At 33.5% G+C, this 21,071-nt stretch overlaps 1 protein-coding gene across 1 annotated transcript; it reads left to right on the plus strand.

Moving 5' to 3' along the window:
- The first annotated feature begins 1,504 nt into the window (after positions 1 to 1,504).
- LOC128202605 (V-type proton ATPase subunit e-like) lies at positions 1,505 to 5,867 on the plus strand. The gene is made up of 5 exons (XM_052903503.1): positions 1,505 to 1,631; positions 2,609 to 2,854; positions 3,634 to 3,681; positions 4,627 to 4,714; positions 5,496 to 5,867. Exons 2-5 carry the CDS (start codon positions 2,661 to 2,663, stop codon positions 5,529 to 5,531), a joined length of 366 nt encoding a protein of 121 aa, XP_052759463.1. The 5' UTR covers positions 1,505 to 1,631; positions 2,609 to 2,660; the 3' UTR covers positions 5,532 to 5,867.
- Positions 5,868 to 21,071: the final 15,204 nt, after the last annotated feature.

Consider the following 21,071-nt stretch of genomic DNA (forward strand, 5'->3'; position numbering starts at 1 on the left):
ACAGTCCATTTTACAAATATTTAGTATTTGTTAATACTTCTTACGTCTAATAATCTTTCTTGACAACTCTAAATTATATTTTCGTAACACACCCAATGATTTCAATTTAAAAGAAATATCACTTGCTATGGTGTTAAACTTAATTACAATTATACTGGTATTATGGTACAATGGTCGTTAAATAATTTAGAGTAAATGCAAGGCAAAGCTTATTAAATTGTAAATCTGATTAGTTATGAACTATCATCATTTCAACCGATTGAATGGCATGAATTTACAGGGTACAGAGGAATAACAACTGAGTCCTCAGGAATGGCAACGCATGGGGGGTATCATGGGCGAAACAGTATACTCTGTTATGTCCATGGTACTGCTCATGTCTATAGGCGACGATTATCACTTTCCATCAGGTGGGCCGTCAGCTTGTTTGCCATTCTAAGTTGTATAAAAAAAACCGTTAACTGTTCACTGCTGAACATAGGCCTATCCCATAAAGGGTGTTTTGCCAGTAGTTGCCACATTTGGCAGGTGGGTTGGCAACCGTAGTTAAGCTTTGGTCATGATTTAAAAAGGACGCTTCTGGCCATCACTCGACCATCTAGTTCCCTTAGTCGCCTCTTACGACAGCCACGGGAAAAGAAGGGGTGGCCCATTTTATGCCGGAACCACACGGTAATAACTAAACTACAAATAAAATAAATGACAACAAACAAATTCGTAAAATTTATCCAAAGCTAAGTATGGAGTAGTTATTGGCATTGGTTAACCATCATGACGAACGTATACTCCATTTACCCATTTTTCGAAATAATACGCTATTTCTTCTGTGAATAACATAATAACGACTTTTAATCCTTCAATAATCACCATTATTTTCACTAAAGAGGTTAAGTCCGTCGCCCGTATTAAATAGCAAGAACAGGCCTCACTGAACCTTTTGTAACTTACGAGTACAGCTTCCTAAAACAAAATTTATGCCTTATTGACTTTAAAATATGAAAACCTAATTTAAAATAGAGCCTATCATTAATATGAATTAATTAGAGATTTGGAGAGACTAAATAGGTTAGCTAATAAAGACAGAAAAATAAGTAATTTTCATCGGGTGGGCACTCAGCTTGTTTGACATTTCAAGTTATAAAATGAACAATGTATTTTTTAATCAAGTAAAACTTTAAAATTTTAAAATGTTCCTAAGCCCACTTCCATACTTATCAAACGATGGTCGTGTAATGAAGACATACTGTTCCGGACCACGCCCCCCCTAAGCGGATAATTGAGTCATTATAGGTGCGCGCGCATGCCCGCTCTCCCACTATCGCGATCGAGCGATAGCGAGCGATCAGACGATCGGCCCTCGGGTCCTATGAGGAAATACACGGTTACTGCTATGAGAACTCGTTATAGAATTCTCAGCGTCTTAACTATTTCATGGTTGTATGTAACTGGCTTGTAGCAATTGACGTTTTATATCAAGAAACATGACTTCTGCCAGTGACAGCCATCGTAACATTGTGTATTATTAAGAAGATCAAGCAGATAATATTTTTAATTATTCTTTTTAAAATTCAGCTCACTACGTATTGGATTCTTAGAGATTGAACAGTTTCTCTATAGTTAGGAGCTAAATCGTGAGAGTCATCATATTCCTATCCTTTTCTATAGTAATTTATTTTCTTTTTCCTTTCATCTCTATTTACAGTTATCTCATTCTTCACTCCCTTTCTAGCCACATCATCTTTCATACAGTCAATTCATCTCTTCCTGAGTCTTCCACTACTTTTGTAACCTTATACTACTTCTAATACACATTTATACGTAAAACTTTTCTTACCACATTCTCTTCTTTCTTATGCTTCCCATGCTCATTTTAATAGTAAGAATACTAAAAATAAGAATACAGTATGTCACCATTCCTTCTTCTCAAGATGTTGTAAGGCGACTAAGGGAGTAAAACTTAACAATGCAAAAGCTTCAATAATTAGACATCTTTATAATGAAGAGAGACCCGTGCCTATCAGTAGGACGTTAATGGGTATTGACTGAAATACCTACTAGATTAAAAGAGGAACCATTCTAGTAGATACTCTGATGGTAAAATGCGGAAACAATAGGGACAAATGGAATGAGCCACTAACTCTTGAGCTGGAAGGTGTCGTCATTGCTACCTGTTAAAATCATATTTGACAATCCTACAATTTGTAATTCAATACTGTTAAATCTTTACTTTATTAGTCTAATAGTGTGATATCTAGGAGTACAACTCATAGTTGTATGTCTACAGACGATGGATACTACACATCAAAAGGTCTACCTTTTTACTCCAAATAATAATTAGGCATTAAATTTTAGTTGAAGGTGACACAATGCAATGTTGATACTTGCACTCCGGTGCAGAAAGGTGCTGAATTAATTAAGTAATGATTTACTGAAACTATCTGGCACCTTATTAATAACGTAAATAATAATATATGATTAAAAATTGTATAAAACCTCTAAAGCAGTTATCAATAACAGTTTACTAGAATTACGAGACTTTTGATACCTTTCTATTGCTTCGGAACCGTCATTCAAAATTATTAATTTGTCTCTTTAAATTTACTTTAAGGTTTCATTAAAATCTTGAAATTGGAATTGGGAAATAATTTATATTAATAATAATGCCGAAAGAAATTAAATCTGGTGAGATTAATAGCAAACCATCATTTTTATCTGATGTACCAGGAGCGCCATTACCACGGTCAAATAATGTCAAAAGCTCCAATCTCCATATGCCGATCTATATTCTAACTGCTGTTTTTGCTATAATCTTTATCATTGGTCCATTACTTGTCCGAAAGGGACCTAATAAAGAGTGAGTATTTTAAAATTGTCTATGTACACTTGGTTTTTCTTTTTAGGATGATAATAGAATGGTAACCCCGCTTGATTTATAGATATGAGCTGGCGGGGACCAGCGAGAGGTAAGTGACCAGTGGAGATAAAAGTCAGTTGGCCCATCGTGATTAATTCGTCAAAAATTTACCATGATACTTTCTAGAGAAGAACACGTGGAGGTCAACCTGATTACTGCCAATCCTTCCCTCCTCTGTCTTCGCATAGCGACTAAATTACAATACGTGTTCAAAAAATAAACATTATGTATAGAGATATATACCTTACTGTGCATGCGGTATTTAAAGATCACTTCTTTCTTTCCCGTGGGTGTTGCAAGAGGCGACTAAGGAAAGGCGAGGGAAGGGCAACAGCGTCCCTTTTAGAACATCATCAAAGCCTAAGTACGGTTGCTAATCCGCCTGCCAAGCGTGGCAACTACTGGCAAAAACCCCCTAAGCGGAAGGCTTATTTTCAGCAGTGGACAGTTAAAGGCTGATATGATGATAGAAATGTATACATGTTTTATGTATGTAAGGCGTTATTCAATTAAATGTAAAGTTAATATCTTCATAGATGTTGTGATATATCGTATACTACCGATCCACATTAGCTTCACAAGATTTTTTTAAATTAAATATAGTCCATTTTACTCTGACAATGAAGCTTTCTATAGATGATAAAAAATTTTGAAATCTATTAAGTATTTTCTAAGTTTATTACATGTAAAATAATGGAATCTCGTGTTTCCTTTCTCAGAATTGTGAGATGCAGTATTATGCTGACGGCTTTCTCCATGTGGATATTGTAAGTATTTTGAGTAAATTTCAAAACACATGAGATTCTCAAACCGCCTAAATTTGTTTTACGCGACATATTTACCAATTTAAGACAATTGCCGTGTGGTCTCGGCATAGAATAGGCCACCTCTTCCTTTCTCGAGGGTGTCGTAAGAGGCGACTAAAGGAATTTCATAGTCGAGAGATGGGCAGGAGTGTCCCTCTTAAAACATCACCAAATTATAACTGCAGTCGCCAACCCGCCTGCCAAGCGTGGCAGCTACGGTCAAAACTTCCAAATATGAAGGAGACCTATGTTCAACAATGGACAGTTAACGGTTTAAACTCGTATGCCAATAATAATAAAAAATATATATATAATTCTTTATTCAATTGATAGGATTTCCTCACACGTTGATCCCATATTTATTTTATTCTATTAAATTAAATGGTTGTTATTCAGTGGAAATGTTACTTAATATATTGGTTACTTATGTTTCTTTAATTCTTCTCAATGCAACGTTTTATATCGAAGAAGAATTCATGTTTATAAATAAAGGCTTTATAAACATCCTTATCTTCTGACTGTTTTTTTTTTTTGTACAACTTAGTATGGCAAACAAGCTGACGGCCCACCTAATGGAAAGTAGTAACCGTCGCCTATAGACATGAGCAGTACAATGGACATAACAGAGTATACTGTTTCGCCCATGATACCCCCCATGCGTTGCCATTCCTGAGGACTCAAATGTTATTCCTCTGTACCCAGTAAATTCACGCTATATTCCACCCTTCAAACCGAAACACAGTCATGCAAACACAACTGCTTCACGGTTGAAACACGAATGGGACAGAGGTACCCAAGCAATCGACTTTTGTACAAAGTCTCCCTCTGGTGAACTGTATTTATACTTGACCAATACAATGAGGTTTCTTTTAAAAATTCACCCATTACATCTGTTTTCCATTTCAGTTGGGTGACGGTATATATTGGACAAATAAATCCGCTCATGGGTCCACGCCTAAACAACACCACTTTAGCATGGATTGCTCACGCATGGGTATACTAAGATTTAAAAGTGTTTTAGTTGAGTTTCTTGCGAGTTCTTTTCAACAGATAAAAATTTTCGAACCCTGTAGTACATTAAAAAAAATATGATGTTTTAAAAGTGCTTGTAAACAAGTCTAATTTGAATAAAGGTGATTTGAATTTGAATTTAAGTATGAAAGATGAACGAAAATGTATTACAGTGCATCTGACTTGGCTAGCGACAAATGGCTACCATTACCATTAACAACTTTTAGACATTCATTCATTTAGAATAATTGTTTTTAGACAAATTAAAGGGCATTATAATGGAAATACAATAAGACACATAATTAAATTGATCTTCACAAAAAAGAACTACTTCAATTGTGATAAAACCAGTTTTTTTGAAAACAGTTTTTTTAAAACCAATTTTCATGGATCAATATTTAAGTAGGAATATCCTTTCAGATAAAAAACAATTGTTCAATCGATTTACAATTGATGGATTTATGAGGTAACAAAGTAAAAAACACAACCTAATTGAGGGCCTCATTCTTTTTTTAAGTCGGCTGAAGATAAGAGTCACCAGACTCTAGACAAGTGACAAGCGAATTCGTCGATAGAATTGACATCGCTAGCGAGTCCGTGAGACAGAATGAGATAGCAACGCCGGATGACTCATTTCAACTTAGAGACTCGCTAGCGATGTCGATTCTATTGACGAATTCGCTTGCCACTTGTCTAGAGGCCCTGCCCTCAGTTAGAAAGATCTTAGGCTATATTTCTATAACAGTTATCTTTTCAAATTACAGGGTAAACCGGCAAAGAGTGTTGTCAACGGGCGTTGAAACTAAAGCAGACCAAGAATTGATTTCCTAGTAATTGTAAACTTTATTAATTGATAATATTAAGACAATAATCTTAATAGAAATATATACGGGTCACATCGATAATACTCCTATATCTGTATATTACATACATACATATCTGTCACGCCTGTCTCCCATTAGGGTAGGCAGAAACAATGGAACGCCAAATGCAAATCCTCTGTATATTAATGGCGGGAAAATAGTTCGTCGCCCATTTTGATATCGCTCACACCGGTCAGATTATTTTATATTATATTAGATGTTAATTTCGATATTATATAATTGTTGAATAACCGATATATATAATATATCCTTATTGGGGCCAAATATAGATATTGTCACTACAATATACAGATATAAAATCATATATAAAATTATGATACTATGATTTTATATATAAAATATTATATATAAAATCATAGTATTAATACAATTATCTTATAGCCACCTCATAGATAGTCACATTAAAATAAATATCAAGATAATTTTTTATTGCTTTTATTTTTCTCTTAATTCTTGTATGTATGTAATTTAGGTTGATAATTGCAATTTTAATGAAAAATGTAAAAATAGCAATAAGTACATTTACCTACATGAAAACATGTTTGTAGGCTAAAATTCATGTTTATTTGCACTTCATATAATATATAGTATAAAGTAGGAAGGTATATAATTAAACATTCTGAATAGACTACATAACCGCTTACTTATCTCACATATTAAAATATATAAAAACATGGGAACAGCATATGAAAATGAATGAGAGAAAGAACTCACACTCAAAATAATGTCTTCAATTTAAAATTCGATACTGCTCAGTCTATATCGACATTATTATCTGAACTTATAACATTACACGCACAACACCAATGTTAAGTTTGATAAATAAAGCAACAAACCTGCAACCGAACATCGAATAATGCAATCAAAAAGGCGAACACCAACCGAATTGTAATTGCGCACGCCCCAAACAAATCGGACGATATCGCGAAAGATCAAAATAACATTTGTACCAAAATCATTTATCAGCACTGATTCTCTTTCCATTTGCGTCGTCCCCCAGCCCACACCACTGCCGCCGCGTCGTGTCATTGTAAAGCTGCTACTAGAGTTATGATAAAATAGCGATTTCAATTTAAAAAAAATAATCTGAAGTAGACATACACCCAGCTAAGTCTGATGTCTTAAATTTGGACAAGTATATAGTTGTAATAACGATATGTATCGTGCTTCTGTAACAATTTCATTTGTAGATTTAACTTAGAATATTGCGTGTTTAATATTTAGATTTTGCTTTGTAACAAGCAGCTTTTTGTTCCATAACGAAAAGCCAAATAATAAGACCAACGGAAACAGCCTATCGATTGCAAAAAAAAATAGGTAAAAATCGGTTCAGAGTTGGAGAAGTAATTACATAACATAATTATAAAAAAATATAAGTCACGTAAGAAAAAATAGCGAATACACAAATACATATATGGGAAGTTGTAACATTTCGTGACAAGATTATAAAACCTGACTGAATATTTAACATTAATTAATATTTTTACAATTTTATAAATAAAACGTATTTCATTAAAATCCACTCTGCCATTTAATCTACAAAGTTGCTATTCGTGTCTATAGGCGATGGTTGCCATTTTCCATTGAGTCGTCAGTTTGTTTAACATATTCGGTAGTGTAAAAAAACCGCCAGACATTAAATATAAGTACATACAGAGGCACCAACAATGCTCCTTTTTTCCGCAGTACTATAAAAATAAGTTCTGCTACGAATTAAAAATCGCTATCGCTTATGGCACAATGATCGCTCCGTCACCCTCTCCGCTGCAGACTAATGTGTTTCAGGGGAATACCATCTTGTGGGGAGTTCGTCATTAATACTCGTTGGCGCTGACGTCCAGATTAAAATTTAATATTTGAATTAAATTGCAATGCTTGTTATGAATACACAATATGACAACAATGGGCTTATGTTATTAATAAATTATCAACGTCTTCTCTATATCTGATATTACTGTATTAAAATAAAAAATATACCACATCCAGTTAAAAACAGTTCAAAAAGTAAACAGAAATAAAACATTTGAGGGCACGCAAGGTCTATTTTAACTAATTATATACATAATTAAATAGATAATTAATTCAGATAATACATAATTAAATTATAAAGTACTGAAAATTACTTGAAATACTTTAAGTTAATAAGACTTTTGTATTCCTTGATTTTGTAGGTAAAATAATAACTGAACAAATGATGTGGTATATAAATGTACTCCAACCTACTAAGGTAAGTAAATTATTGAATCTAATCACAGAAGAGACAATGCGTAAGAAACAATACTAAAATATTTATGTAGATACTAAACGATAATGACTAAAAAGTAACATAAATCAAACTAACCGCTAATATAAAATGATCCTCATAAAATGAATGCAATTACCTAAGCAAATCCCAAAAAAACACCAGCAAATGGGCATCCCTAACCGTAACTCAATTGTCGCCCCGTGTTCACCGTCCATCTATTTTTTTGAGCTCCGAATTCGCGCCATATTGCATCCCACCCTATCTAAATGATAATTCGAGAGCCCTTCTTACAATAAAAATTATTGTGGCCAGTTTATTTTATTACGCTTTGTATTGTGTTCAAATACCTATAGATAAACATCGATAACATTGCTCTATGTCACGAGCTTTTACTTGAAATTTGAACCTTATAGCTTTGGAATAAGCGTATAAATTTTTTTGAGAATGCAGTCTACAGTTTGTCGAAGTGTGTTCAAAGTTGTCGCGGTATGTCGTATCGTCCAAATCGACAGTGATTTCGCGCCTCTTGCCCTTTGACCAATTCCGTTAAGATTGGCTATTTACATTTTCGAAGGGTCCGCCTCAGGAGGTATATTTTCTTCTTTCAGTTTATAGCCCGCTCGTAATTTGACTATTCCTCAGTTAGGATCTTTTAGTAACGACATCCGTGTCGATTTTTTACGGTTGGCAATCAAGCACATTCGGATTGATGGTTGTCTTGTTAGTAACAAGCTCCTGCCACATCGATGACCCTTAAGGCTTAAAAATTTTGAATTTTTATCCTGAACACATGAACGAAGTTACAATCACAGTCACAGCTAGTATTAAATACTACCGACTGCTGAGGACTGTACCGTCTCATAAATAAAGGCTAACTACAGTTCGTTCGTGGCAAATAACCTGAACAAAATTATAGACAATCTTAGACAGTAGATTCTTTTGCCTAAGATTTTTGTATACAAAAAAACTTATAATAAAAAACAGAGCAGGTCACACAATAGAGAAACATTGTTCATGTTATTTGCCAATATCTATGCAGTTCAGTATTTTAGATCGTATTCATAGATAGCCGCCATGTTTAATAATTATGAATCAAATTCCCGCCATTTTTTTTTCTTTTTTCCCGTTCGTTAGGTAGGCACCGGCATCAGATCTCATAGCTGATACGGTTATATTGTTCTGGATGATTTTTTAATCTGAGCTACTTGCACTCGTGTTTCACGCTAACATATTTGTATTGTATAAAGGGAGATAAAACAACAATTGCAATCCTTGCGAACAATGGAATAAGAGTCGTTGAGAATGTACTACATAATTTACTGTGACACACTTAGGTATCTGTTTAACACTTTATCATTTCGTTTAAATATCTCCCTACAACATTGTTGAATATATTGTTTATGAATATACTAGCAGTTTCTATTTAAAAGACGGCAGTGAAATTATAAGGTACAGAGGCATAATATCTTAGCCCTACTTAGATATACAAACTAAAAACTATCATTTTTAATAAAACTGTACTTGTAATTTTCGAAGAAATACCTCATTAAATAATTTTAGAAGACAATTAATTAGACTACTTTCAAATAGTGAAAGTCTTAAATTCGCCCGTAGGTATTATCTTCTGATATCTCCTACAATACTGATTTTTGATACGTAGTTGCAATCATAATGAATCAATCGACAGAGTTGTTGCTGAGCCTTTATAAAAATTTTCTCAATTATTATTATGTAGATAAAAATACATAAATAAATAATTTATCTATCTAAATGGTAAGTTTACATGCACTCTCTTTTTTTTTAATATTAAAGCTGAAGTTCCATCTCGACAATCTGTTTGAGTGGCGATCCTCCACTGTTCGTTTTTCTAGACACTTTCTTCCACGCACAACCAAGCTATGGAATCAACTCACGGCAGCAATATTTCCGAATAAATATGATATTAAAACCTTAAAAACAGAGCATATTACTTCCTAAAAGACCGGCAACACGGCAATGTCATATGGCATTAACGCTCGCCATTTGCACAAAGTTCTATTGTGGAATAAATAAATAAATAAACACATCTCCAATTTTTTATATGTCGCGAAAGCCTATGGGCGGCGATAATCACTTATCACAGGTGAGCCGTATCCTATGTTCCCTATATTATAAAAAAATATATTATACCTAATATTATTTTTAGGACTTGTGTTCATTATTCTAAACATTTGTATATAACCTGACGAAAGGAGACTTTAAAGAACACACTATGTTTACGAGGCGAGATGTTACGATTAAGTAAGCACCGTAGGCGCCCTAAAGAAGAATTCCGTAGGATAACGAAACAATTGTCGGAAACGACACACAATAAGTTCATTAAATTTCCGTTGTCCAGTTGTAAAAGTCTAAATGTAAAGTGCATAAAATTTAAGCGACTTGAAAATGACAGTTTTGAACGTGTGTATTATACCCAATTAAATAATATAATCATTCCATACTAGAGATATAATGTCTTCGTTGATTATTCATAATTACGAATCACAAAGAAGTACGAAATATTGAAATTGCAATTTTTTTTTGCTAAACAAAAACTACTTAATTTTAAACTTTCGCGTTGTTGACACATATATTGTCGAAACGACGGCAATAAAAGTCCAGTATGTAGGTACTATTTACCTGCAATTTTCGTCGTGTTACGTCCCGATAGTATGTATAAAATACTTCTAATATTTTTGTCACCTATCTTTAAAAATTCTCCTGTGTTCTCCTATTAATAAAATTTTTGTCATCAATACGTATTATTGGATTTAAACAAAAGTAATTTTATTAAAACCTATGTTCCATGACCATATTTTTGTAAAAAGAGTGTCCATAGCACGTAAACTGAACTACAGTTAAAGTTTACTGCATAATCTTACAGGGACGAGAGGAGAAAACAGGGGAAAACAACAGCGCCGCGCATAAGTTCGCAAACTTTGCGTCTAAGTAGATTTTCCAATTTGAAACTCGTTATGTACTCCGAGAGGTCGTCTCCGTTCTTTTCACTTGGACTTGGACGGGATTTATGGGTGAACTTCACCTAAGAGCAAGTCGAATGGTTGTCAGCGTTGGTTATTTATAAACTGTGTTCGGAAAGTTGATATTGAGGTGTAAAGATAATCATCTGGTCGGCAATATTAAAGAAATAAGTTATTTATTATTTACGAAATAACGATACTATGAATTCCAACGACTTTAGAAAAGAAGACGTACTTAATTCGATTGTATTTTTTGTGTTTATTTATATGTTTATCAAATGTGAAAATATATACTATTATAAGTTTTTTTTTTATATACCACTTAGAATGGCAAACAAGCTGACGGGCCACCTGATGGAAAGTGATAACCGTCGCCTATAGACATGAGCAGTACCATGGACATAACAGAGAATACTGTTTCGTCCATGATACCTTCCATGCGTTTCCATTCCTGAGGACTCAGGTGTTATTCCTCTGTACCCTGTAAATTCACGCCATATCCCACCCTTCAAACCGAAACACAACCATGCAAACAAAACTGCTTCACGGTAGAAACACAAATGGGACAGAGGTACCCAAGCAATCGACTTTTGTACAAAGTCTCCCTCTGCTTAGTTAACTTAGACATACAAACACAAATAACTGTATTTTGTTTGAAAAGTGGTAAAAAAGATGGTATATAATATTTAAATATTGTTCACAATTTTCACCAGAATCATACAAAATTCATTTAATTAACTGAGTCACATTATATTTAAGCTTTAAAATGATTAAAGTATTCATTAACTGAGTAAAAACATTTTGCTATTAGCTACCTTTTTAGTTTCTTTTTTATATAAATAATAATATAAATAATCTTATTCATATTATATACATACCATACGTATTGATTATTCTTTTTGTCTATTCTATTCTCCTTTGTTTAAATTATACTAGGTTATTTTATTCAGTTAAATAAAAAATAAAGGAGTTCATTAAACTTCATTATTTACAAAATTTACGTACACTTTTGCTTTAGATGTTTTTATATAGAGTTAAACGAAAAGTTATCGATTTTTTTTTCTTCTTTAAACCGATTTATGGATGATGTCAAAACGTGTTGTAATTTTATTAAATTCTCATTTACGTATTATATATGGTTTTATTCGTTTATTTTAAATTAACAACATGTCTTCTTATAATATTTATCGCTTGAACATGGGTGCTACAACGATTAATTTCATTATGTCTTACACATTGATTAGTGGCTGATTTATCTTTATATTATTACTAGCTGACCCCGTAAACTTTGTTTTACCACTTATTGCGAAATATAAAAATCGCGATTAAAAGACAGGGGTTGATCGTAAAACGATAAAAATTTAAAGTTGTGTATATTTTTCAATGCTAAATCATAATAAAATAAAAATGGAAAAAATTGTTAAAAAAAATAAAAAAAAATTTTTGGGGAGGGTTACCCTTATTATTGAGGGGTATGAAAAATAGATGTTGGCTGATTCTCAGACCTACCCAATATGCACACAAAATTTCATGAAAATCGGTAAAGCCGTTTCGGAGGAGTTTGGTAACAAACACCGTGACACGAGAATTTTATATATAAGATTACATTACCTATGGTCAGTTTTAACAACACTTAATGAAGATATAACCAAGTTTTCTTTGATCACTGAAATACTGTTTAAATTAGTAACAGATTGAAGCATTAATAATTAAAGACTGTGCCCTACAAATAAAAAAAAAACACTTATTGTGAAAAAACCTTTTACTTTACTTTAAAAATTAAACTACAGAACTGATTTTGATAAAATGTCTATGGGACTAAACTGTAAATATATCGTTTCAAATAAAAAATAAATTTTCCATATCGGTCTAGAACTGATGGAGTTATGAGGTAACAGACATATAAAGAAATACAACTGAATTGAGAACCTCCTTTTTTGAAGTCGGTTGGAAAAAGTTATTTTATTTCTTATCTGTACTGCTGTTGGACATAAGCAAACTGTCTTATGATTGGGTCTAATTTCGTTGGTTTTTCAATCTCTTTAAATACTATTACAACAGACTATAACAAATTTATTTTTTCTACTTGTAATATTTAATAACGACCTTTTTATGCGACTTATAATGCAAACAAATCGACATGAATCAATCATCGATTATAGATACAAACAGATCCTTAAAGATCATAAATACACTGTGACACCTATACGTGGTTATTTCTGCAATACGCTCATGTAAGCACGCTGCTGAGTAGCAGAAACACGAGTAGGGCAGAGATATTAATACAGGCGATTTTTCTAGAAAGTTTCCTACTAATATGTTATTTATTATCATTTAAATAAATCTAAGTATAATATTTATTATTAAATACACCATAAGGTACAGTCCCTTACGGTGTTTACTTGTACAGTATACTGCGTGCCTTCCCATCAGATATCCATAGTTATTTACCTAAACAAATCAAACACTTATTTAGGAAATAAAATAAAATGGCGCCTTAAGTAATTATTTGAGCAGCACTAACGCGTAATGGCGTCGCTTCCGGCGCGTCGCCATTAGTGGCCATTTCCTGGCAACTTCCGGCGTTCGCAGCGCCGCGGTGCGACATTACATAACAACAGTTACGGCTGAAAAAACGGAAAAGAAATAAAAGGTAATGCTTTAACAGTTAAAGCATTAAAAATTCATTTTCGGTGTAGTAAGTGTTGTTATCGTTCAGTTTATGGGCTTGTCGAAATATATATTAAAAGTTATCACATAATTATAATATATAATATGACTAGAAAGCATTTATTTTAGTATATGTTTTCTCGTCATATTTTAAATGTTAATTTCCCATTTTAATATTAAGTACATTACCATACAACACCATATCAGCCGTTAACTGTCCACTGGTGAACATAGGTCTTCCTCTATTGGGGAGTTTTGCCGGTAGTTGCCACGCTTGGCAGGCGGGTTGGCAACCGCAGTTAGACTTTAATAATGTTTCAAGAAGGATTCTACTGTCCATCCCTGGACTGTTAACTTCGCTTAGTCGCCTCTTACCATACCCACAAAAACATGTCGTAAGATAACATGTCGTGCTATGGAAAATTATTAAAATTCTCATTCAATCTTATTGCATTCCTCATGGGTGGCGGTAGTCACCATCAGGTAACTACATGCTCCATTGTTCCCTGTGTTATAAAAAAATCGTATTATTTTTATAAACGCAGAAATGAGACATCCTCACAAACTTCTGCGTGCCAATTGATATTTGTTGCTCTTTCACACATAAACTACTGAACGAATTTGAATGATATTTGGTACATGGATAGGTTATATCCTACCTATCTAACACAAGAAATTTTATATAGTAAGTATATAATTTTTTTGTAGATACTGGGGCATATTTACTAAATGTGATAAAAAGCAGTCCTTATTCTTCTCCACCTTACATAGTACGTGTATGTACTTACATTAAATTTTATAGTGATTTCTTAAGCCTTTAAGGCGCTATAAGGTAACAATCAAACAGACTCATTTTCACCTATATAATATTTTAAAAAAAGTAAAGATTCAAGCGGACGAAGACGCGAGATACAACTCGTTGCATATATTTTGCTCTCTTCTTGTTTTGTGGCATCGTATGATATCGTTCGTGTCATGCTACGGTAAGTTATAAAAGCGAACATTGCAAATTAAGTGTATTCATTAATTAATTAATCGTAAATAATAAAAAAAAGTAATACGAATTTACGAATATACTAATGTAATAAAATATTATCGTACCGATCTCCGATAAAAAACATGGCCTTTTATTACGAACAATTAAGCTCGTTCAATGAAAATAAAAGCATATCGATAAAGAAATTAAAAGCGAATATGTCAGATTAACTTGTAATGATTGCTTTTTGTGTGTGGACGAGTGGTGGGTTATATATAGTAATATCTATATATCGTTGTACCAGAAGGAGACATTGTACAAAAGTCGTCAGTCGTTTCGTTGTACATAAGTAAAAAAGCTGACGACCCACCTGATGGAAAGTAGTAACCGTCGCCTATAGACATGAGCAGTACCATGGACATAACAGAGTATACTGTTTCGCCCATGGTACCCCCATGCGTTGCCATTCCTGAGGACTCAGGTGTTATTCCTCTGTACCCAGTAATTTCACGCCATATCCCACCCTTGAAACCGAAACACAGCCATGCAAACACAACTGCTTCACGGTTGAAATACGAATGAGACAGAGGTACCCAAGCAATCGACTTTTATACAAAGCCTCCCTCTGGTAATATATAGTAATATCTATATATCGTAGTACCAGAAGGAGACTTTGTATAAAAGTCGTTTGCTTGGGTACCTCTGTCACCTTCGTGTTTTAACCGTGAAGCAGTTGTGTTTGCATGGCTGTGTTTCGATTTGAATGGTGAGATTTAGTAGTGAATTTACAAGGTACAGAGGTATGTCATCTTAGTCCCCAGGAATGACACCGCATCTCTATCCTGGGCAAAACAATATACTCTGTTATATCCATGGTACTGCTCATGTCTATAGGCGACGGTTACCACTTTCCATCAGGTGGACCGTCAGCTTGTTTCCCATTCTAAGTTGCATAAATAAAAAAAAACACCTTAGTCCTCAAGAATGGTAACGCTACGGGGTATCGTGGGCGAAACAGTATACTCTGTTATGTCCATGGTACTGTTCGAATCTATAGGAGACGGTTACCACTTACAATTAGGTGGACCATCAGCTTGTTTGTCATTCTAAGTTGCATAAATAAAAAAAAAACAATATCTGTATATTAACCCAATAATGGACATATCATATATCAGTTATCCAAAATATACTTAATAGCGACATGGAGAACCTGATCGAAATTAATATAGATGTACGACTGGTATAGGCAATATGGAAAACCAGTGTTAACCTTTTTCCCCGCCATCAGTATCCAGAGAAACCCAATATATAGATACCGGAGAATGGCCGATATCACCCACGCCTACTCTGGACACTCCAGTCTAATGGACTTAGCCAATACAAACAGCATAAGTGGCGGAAGTCTATTGAGGGCCACGTGCTTCATCGATCAGATGACTCGCCTGGACTAATGGTGTCGCTTTACAGTCTTGCGGAAACCGGTTTAAATTATAAAGGTGTTGACACGGGAAATTCGGGGGTGATCTCGATGGTTCGATGATACGACATGATTTTTGAATAATAGAGTGTATTAACTGATTGGAAAATATATATTTATTTTATTTTGCCACAAACAGTCATTGCAAAAAATTAATATAATTACATTTTATTTATATTTTAATAAATAGACAATGAGTAATGAAATATATACAATTATAGAAGTTTATGTAGTTCATTGATAAAATTGAATACGGGTATAAAGTAAGCATACTTATACAGAGATGCAGAAAAAAAAAGAAAGAAACCTACAGTACAGTAATATAGTAAAAACGGATACATACAGAGTTGTAGATAATTGACATATATGGTTTAACAATAAAAATAGATAATTTAACATTTTGCCTTCCTCCCTCCTAGAGGTGGGAGGTAGTCAAAATGTGTAGCCACATCTCTCACCTCCCAAACCCTTTCCGAAATATTCAATACCTATTTGACTCGAACTTCAGACGTCCTAAACATTGAAAAGGCAATTACTTACGTAGGTGTGATTTTGCTGAAGTCCGTATCGCCGGTTAGTTGATTAGGATTATTTTGTTTAATTCAGCTACCATTAGTATGCGTGCGACTGTCAACACTCAATGATTGACTACTATTATTATTACCAGAAGTTCTACCACTTTCCATTAGCCATCAATCTCTGACCGCCAATTCGTCCACGCGCCTTTTGTGAAACTTGTGTTACCTCTGAATAAGGCATTTTCAGGCAAATTAATCGATCGCTGCCCGGAGCCTAGTATTAACTAACAGTTCGGCACCCAAACTATGAATTATAATTAAAATTTTTGCAAATACAATATTAAATAAATACATTCTTTCATTTCCTATTTAAGAGCTGCGCTCTTGTCGGTGGTGCTCTTGCCACTCGCTACGATTTTCAGCAAGTCTCTTCACCTATTGATATGACACGACACTAACTTTTTCCTTGCTCTACCTGATGTAACTATGCCTTGGTCTCCCCTTTCCCCTCCTTCCTTCTATCTTACCTTCTATTATAATCATTCATAAATTCGTCGTGTCGTTTCAAGTAACCAAACATTTTGGGGGGAAAGGGATTGTTAGTAATGAAGACTGAGAATCCCATTGCTAGCAATAAACCCAACCAGGTCGACCTCATCGCGGTTCTGCCTGGAAACTATCATGGTTAATTCCTGATGAATTCATCATAATGGGCTAACTGGCCTGTTTTCATTCTCATCTATCACCCTTCACTGGTGCTCCGCCAGCGTATCCCGTTAGCGCAGGCGGGGTTACCATACCATTTTCACCCATCAAAAAAAAAACCAACATTTTGTCCTTTCACAGCTCAATAGTTTTTATAGTCATTTTGTAATACATACGTGCAGTGCAAAATAATTCTAATCAATTAACCAAGTTTTTTTTTTATATCATAAAGGTAGCAAACAAGCATACAGCCTGTCTGACGGTAAACGGTTACTGTAATCTATGGATGATAAAGATTAATATATAACCGATACTGAAAGCGAACCCTATCGTTCACAATAACAAAATTATCGAAATCTGTTCAGGTATCGAGTAACATACGTACAAAAAAATATATAGATGAATTGTGAACCTCCTGCGTTTGGGAGTCGCTTAAAAATACAAAATATCTGCCCGGGGCTCGATGCAATCACCCGATGGAACGCCGGGAGACGAACAGAATTTTAAAAGGATCCGCGTGATATTTTTATTATATTAGTCTCCTTTTTGAGCCGTGATTTGTGGGGAATCATTCATAAAACACTTTCAAGTTAAGCTAACATAATTTTACGCTCTTCGCAACGCTGTGAAACGAAAGCATAGATAGCTATGTAAAGTTTTGTTTTTTTAATAATTCCAACTTCATTTTCATTCTTCTTTAGAGTTCCGCATTTATTTCTTAGAAAAATCACTTTCCTTTTAAACTTAATTTTGTTGATTACTTTGTTTGAACCATAGATTACTATTTGCTCTTTTATTACAGTTAATTGTTTTGTATAGTAATATTTTATGTATTTATTTATGTATTTAATATATTATGTGTATGTTTATATTAAGTAGTCTAATTATATGTTTATATTATATGAATAATATCAAGTATTGCTATAATTTTCTTCCGAGAAATATGTAGGTGGTGCATTATTGAATAATTAGTACTATATATGTATATATATATATATATATATATATATATATATCTGTTACAGACTTTTATGATACGACATTTTACAATTATTACATTTACTATTACAGAAATAGCATGTGTACAAAAAAAATATACAAATACCGTGTACAGACTGGATCTTAAAATTGAAAAAAGAAATTGTAACAACAAAATACCAACAGGCTTAATGACAACTCGTTAACTGCACATCCCACAGTTTAAGCATGCTCAATGACTTTAAATGAGCAAAACCACAAAATGCGAAAATGGCGCTGGCCGCTTCACCATTATATTGATTTCGACGCCATTAAAACGAACCGGAAATTAAAAAGAAATAAAAACATATTGCTTTCCCGAGCGCTCCGGACTTCGCCCAATTTGTACACGTTCTGTTTTGGAACATCGCACTTTTTTTAATATAGAAAAAAAGCCTAAGAGCACCACTATTGTCTCTCAATAATCCACCTAACGGATAAAGAATTAGGAATTGTATTAACTTTTAGCTTTACCACATTAAATACGTTACGATATTTTAATAGTATGTGAAATATAGGGTAGGTAGATTTTATTTGGCATGCCATTATTGTCAGCGTGATATGATTATTATATTATCGGGCGATAAACGGACATAAAAAAGATATATCGTGACGAGGCAATCATCTGACGGGGATTATGACGTTATTACATTGTTACATGTGGATTTATCGAGAATATTTCGAGCTAATTACAATTCTGAACAGAGTTTGCCGTAATAAAGTGGGGAGTTTTTATATACTCCCTAAAAAATATAATTCAACGTTTTTTTTTCTACAAAAAAACAATGTCATAAATAATTTGTCACCAACACGCAAATAAACCTATCGATCCCAAAAAAATCTAAATTCCCAAAGATATATTTTGATATCAATATTTTCGTGACTGATTTTACCGAAACAAATTAATTTTTCTTGTTATTTGATAAAAAAGGAATATTCTGGATCACCTCATTAAAGAAGAAGTTTAGGTTTTCATTCATTTGTTATTTATTTATTTCCTTGTTACCATGTCTTTACAGGATCCTACGTCCACATAGTAAAGTACAATCACCAAAATTGGTTTTGATTTTACAATAACATGTGTACGTTCCCTTTCTTTCCTGTAGGTGTCGTTAGAGGCGACTAAGGGAACTCAATGGTCGAGGGATGGGCAGCAGCGTCCCTAAATATCACCAAAGCCTAACAGCGGTTGGTAATCCGCCTGCCAAACGTAACTATTTGTAACCTCTCCTTATGGGCGACTAACTTATATATCAATCCATGCATAGCTGAAGCCGCTCAATCTAGAATCTTAAATTTTGCAAATAGGCTCTTTGTATATAGTAAGTAGCCTAGGTAAACATTAAGAAATTTCGAAAATTCAACCCCTAAGGGGGTAAAATGAAGATTGAAAGTTTGTATGAAATTTTCTCAGTATAAAAGTTAGACATGTGAAATTTTAGATAGAGAACCAAAATTATTATGTTATTGGCTTTTAAAAAAATTACCCCTAGGCGTGAAATAGGGTACAAAAGTGTACCACACGCGAGCGAAGCTGTGGGCAAAAGCCCTTTTTATATTTTTTTGTACAATCACTTTTAATATAGATGTTAAGTTATAAAAAAAATACACAGCCATCAACCTCAAGAAACCGAAAGGAAAATAATCTATAGGCTTTGTTTATAAGGCAAAACATATATGATGTAAAAAATAATATGACAAATAATAATTTATATATATATATATATCCTATATATCCTATTTATTAAGTATCTATCCATATTTAATAGTTTATTCATTGATATGGTTGTCACCTATCACTTACAGATAAAAGCTCTGGAACATCAAAGGGATCTAATCAGAGATACACGGTTCGAAAGGTACTTAGTTAGGTACATGTAAAACACATTAATACGATAATGCCCATAATGGATGGCAAATATTTGCCGAGCGGCGCCTTCTGTACTTAAATAACTTACCGTAGTAGGTCATTTGTGTAATTTGCAGCAATTATGTTATGTAGCATTAGTTTAGTTAGCTTTTAATTTAACGCAGTCATTAATTAAAAAGAAAATATTTTACGCAACTAGGTGTTACCTTGCGGAAGTCTATATTACTGGTTATTTGATTATAATTTTTTTAATTCCACTACCGTTACCAATTGCCCTAGAGATAAAACCGCCTTTTGTACCTTTATGTGTATATTTCAATCTGTATTTATGTTACTGTATTTCACTTAAATTGTTCAATTGTCATTGTATATTTTTATTTATGGTGCAATAAAGAGTTAAATAAATAAATACCGTTAGTATGTGTGTGACTAGAAGATTGACTACCACTGTTACTACCACGACCTTCCATCTCCGATTGCTATTTCGTTTCGAGATTGTTACTCACAGCCTAGTATTTAAAGTCGAACAATTAACATTGATGGCTAAAATGGATCACATGATTATATAATATATATAGGTACATTATTACGGAGATAATAAACATACTGTCTATATACATTTACAACAGAAATTTTATGAAACTTACTTCAGTCTTCACAGTCTCTGCGAGCTGCAACCCGTGTACAATCCGCAGTGCGAGACGAGATGCTGTGACGTAAAGTACCTTACGCTCCTTAGAAAAGATTTCCGAATGAAGTCGAAACGATTGTCGAGAGCGACAAAGTAAATTCATAAAACTCACATTCTGAATGTATATACGAGTACATAATTAAAAAATTAACACAAATTTTAAAAATAAAATTATTATACATTTTGTCCAATTTGTACATTCTAGTGTTTTTAAAAGATTGATTGGTACTCAGTAATTTCATAAAAGTTGGTAGTTTGATAAAAGCCGCCAAATCAAGCGAGTTACTC

The sequence above is a fragment of the Galleria mellonella genome, unplaced genomic scaffold (genome assembly GCF_026898425.1).
Source record: "Galleria mellonella isolate WM207_F2 unplaced genomic scaffold, CSIRO_AGI_GalMel_v1 utg139, whole genome shotgun sequence".
In the NCBI taxonomy this organism is placed as follows: Eukaryota; Metazoa; Arthropoda; class Insecta; order Lepidoptera; family Pyralidae; genus Galleria; species Galleria mellonella.

Excerpts from the sequence above, each read along its gene's own strand:
- LOC128202605 (XM_052903503.1), top strand. The coding sequence starts at position 2,661 with ATGCCGAAAGAAATTAAATCTGGTGAGATTAATAGCAAACCATCATTT. Across the intron at positions 2,855-3,633 it reads CGAAAGGGACCTAATAAAGA|AATTGTGAGATGCAGTATTA; the intron begins GTGAGTATTTTA and ends TTCCTTTCTCAG. Across the intron at positions 4,715-5,495 it reads CATGGATTGCTCACGCATGG|GGTAAACCGGCAAAGAGTGT; the intron begins GTATACTAAGAT and ends TTCAAATTACAG.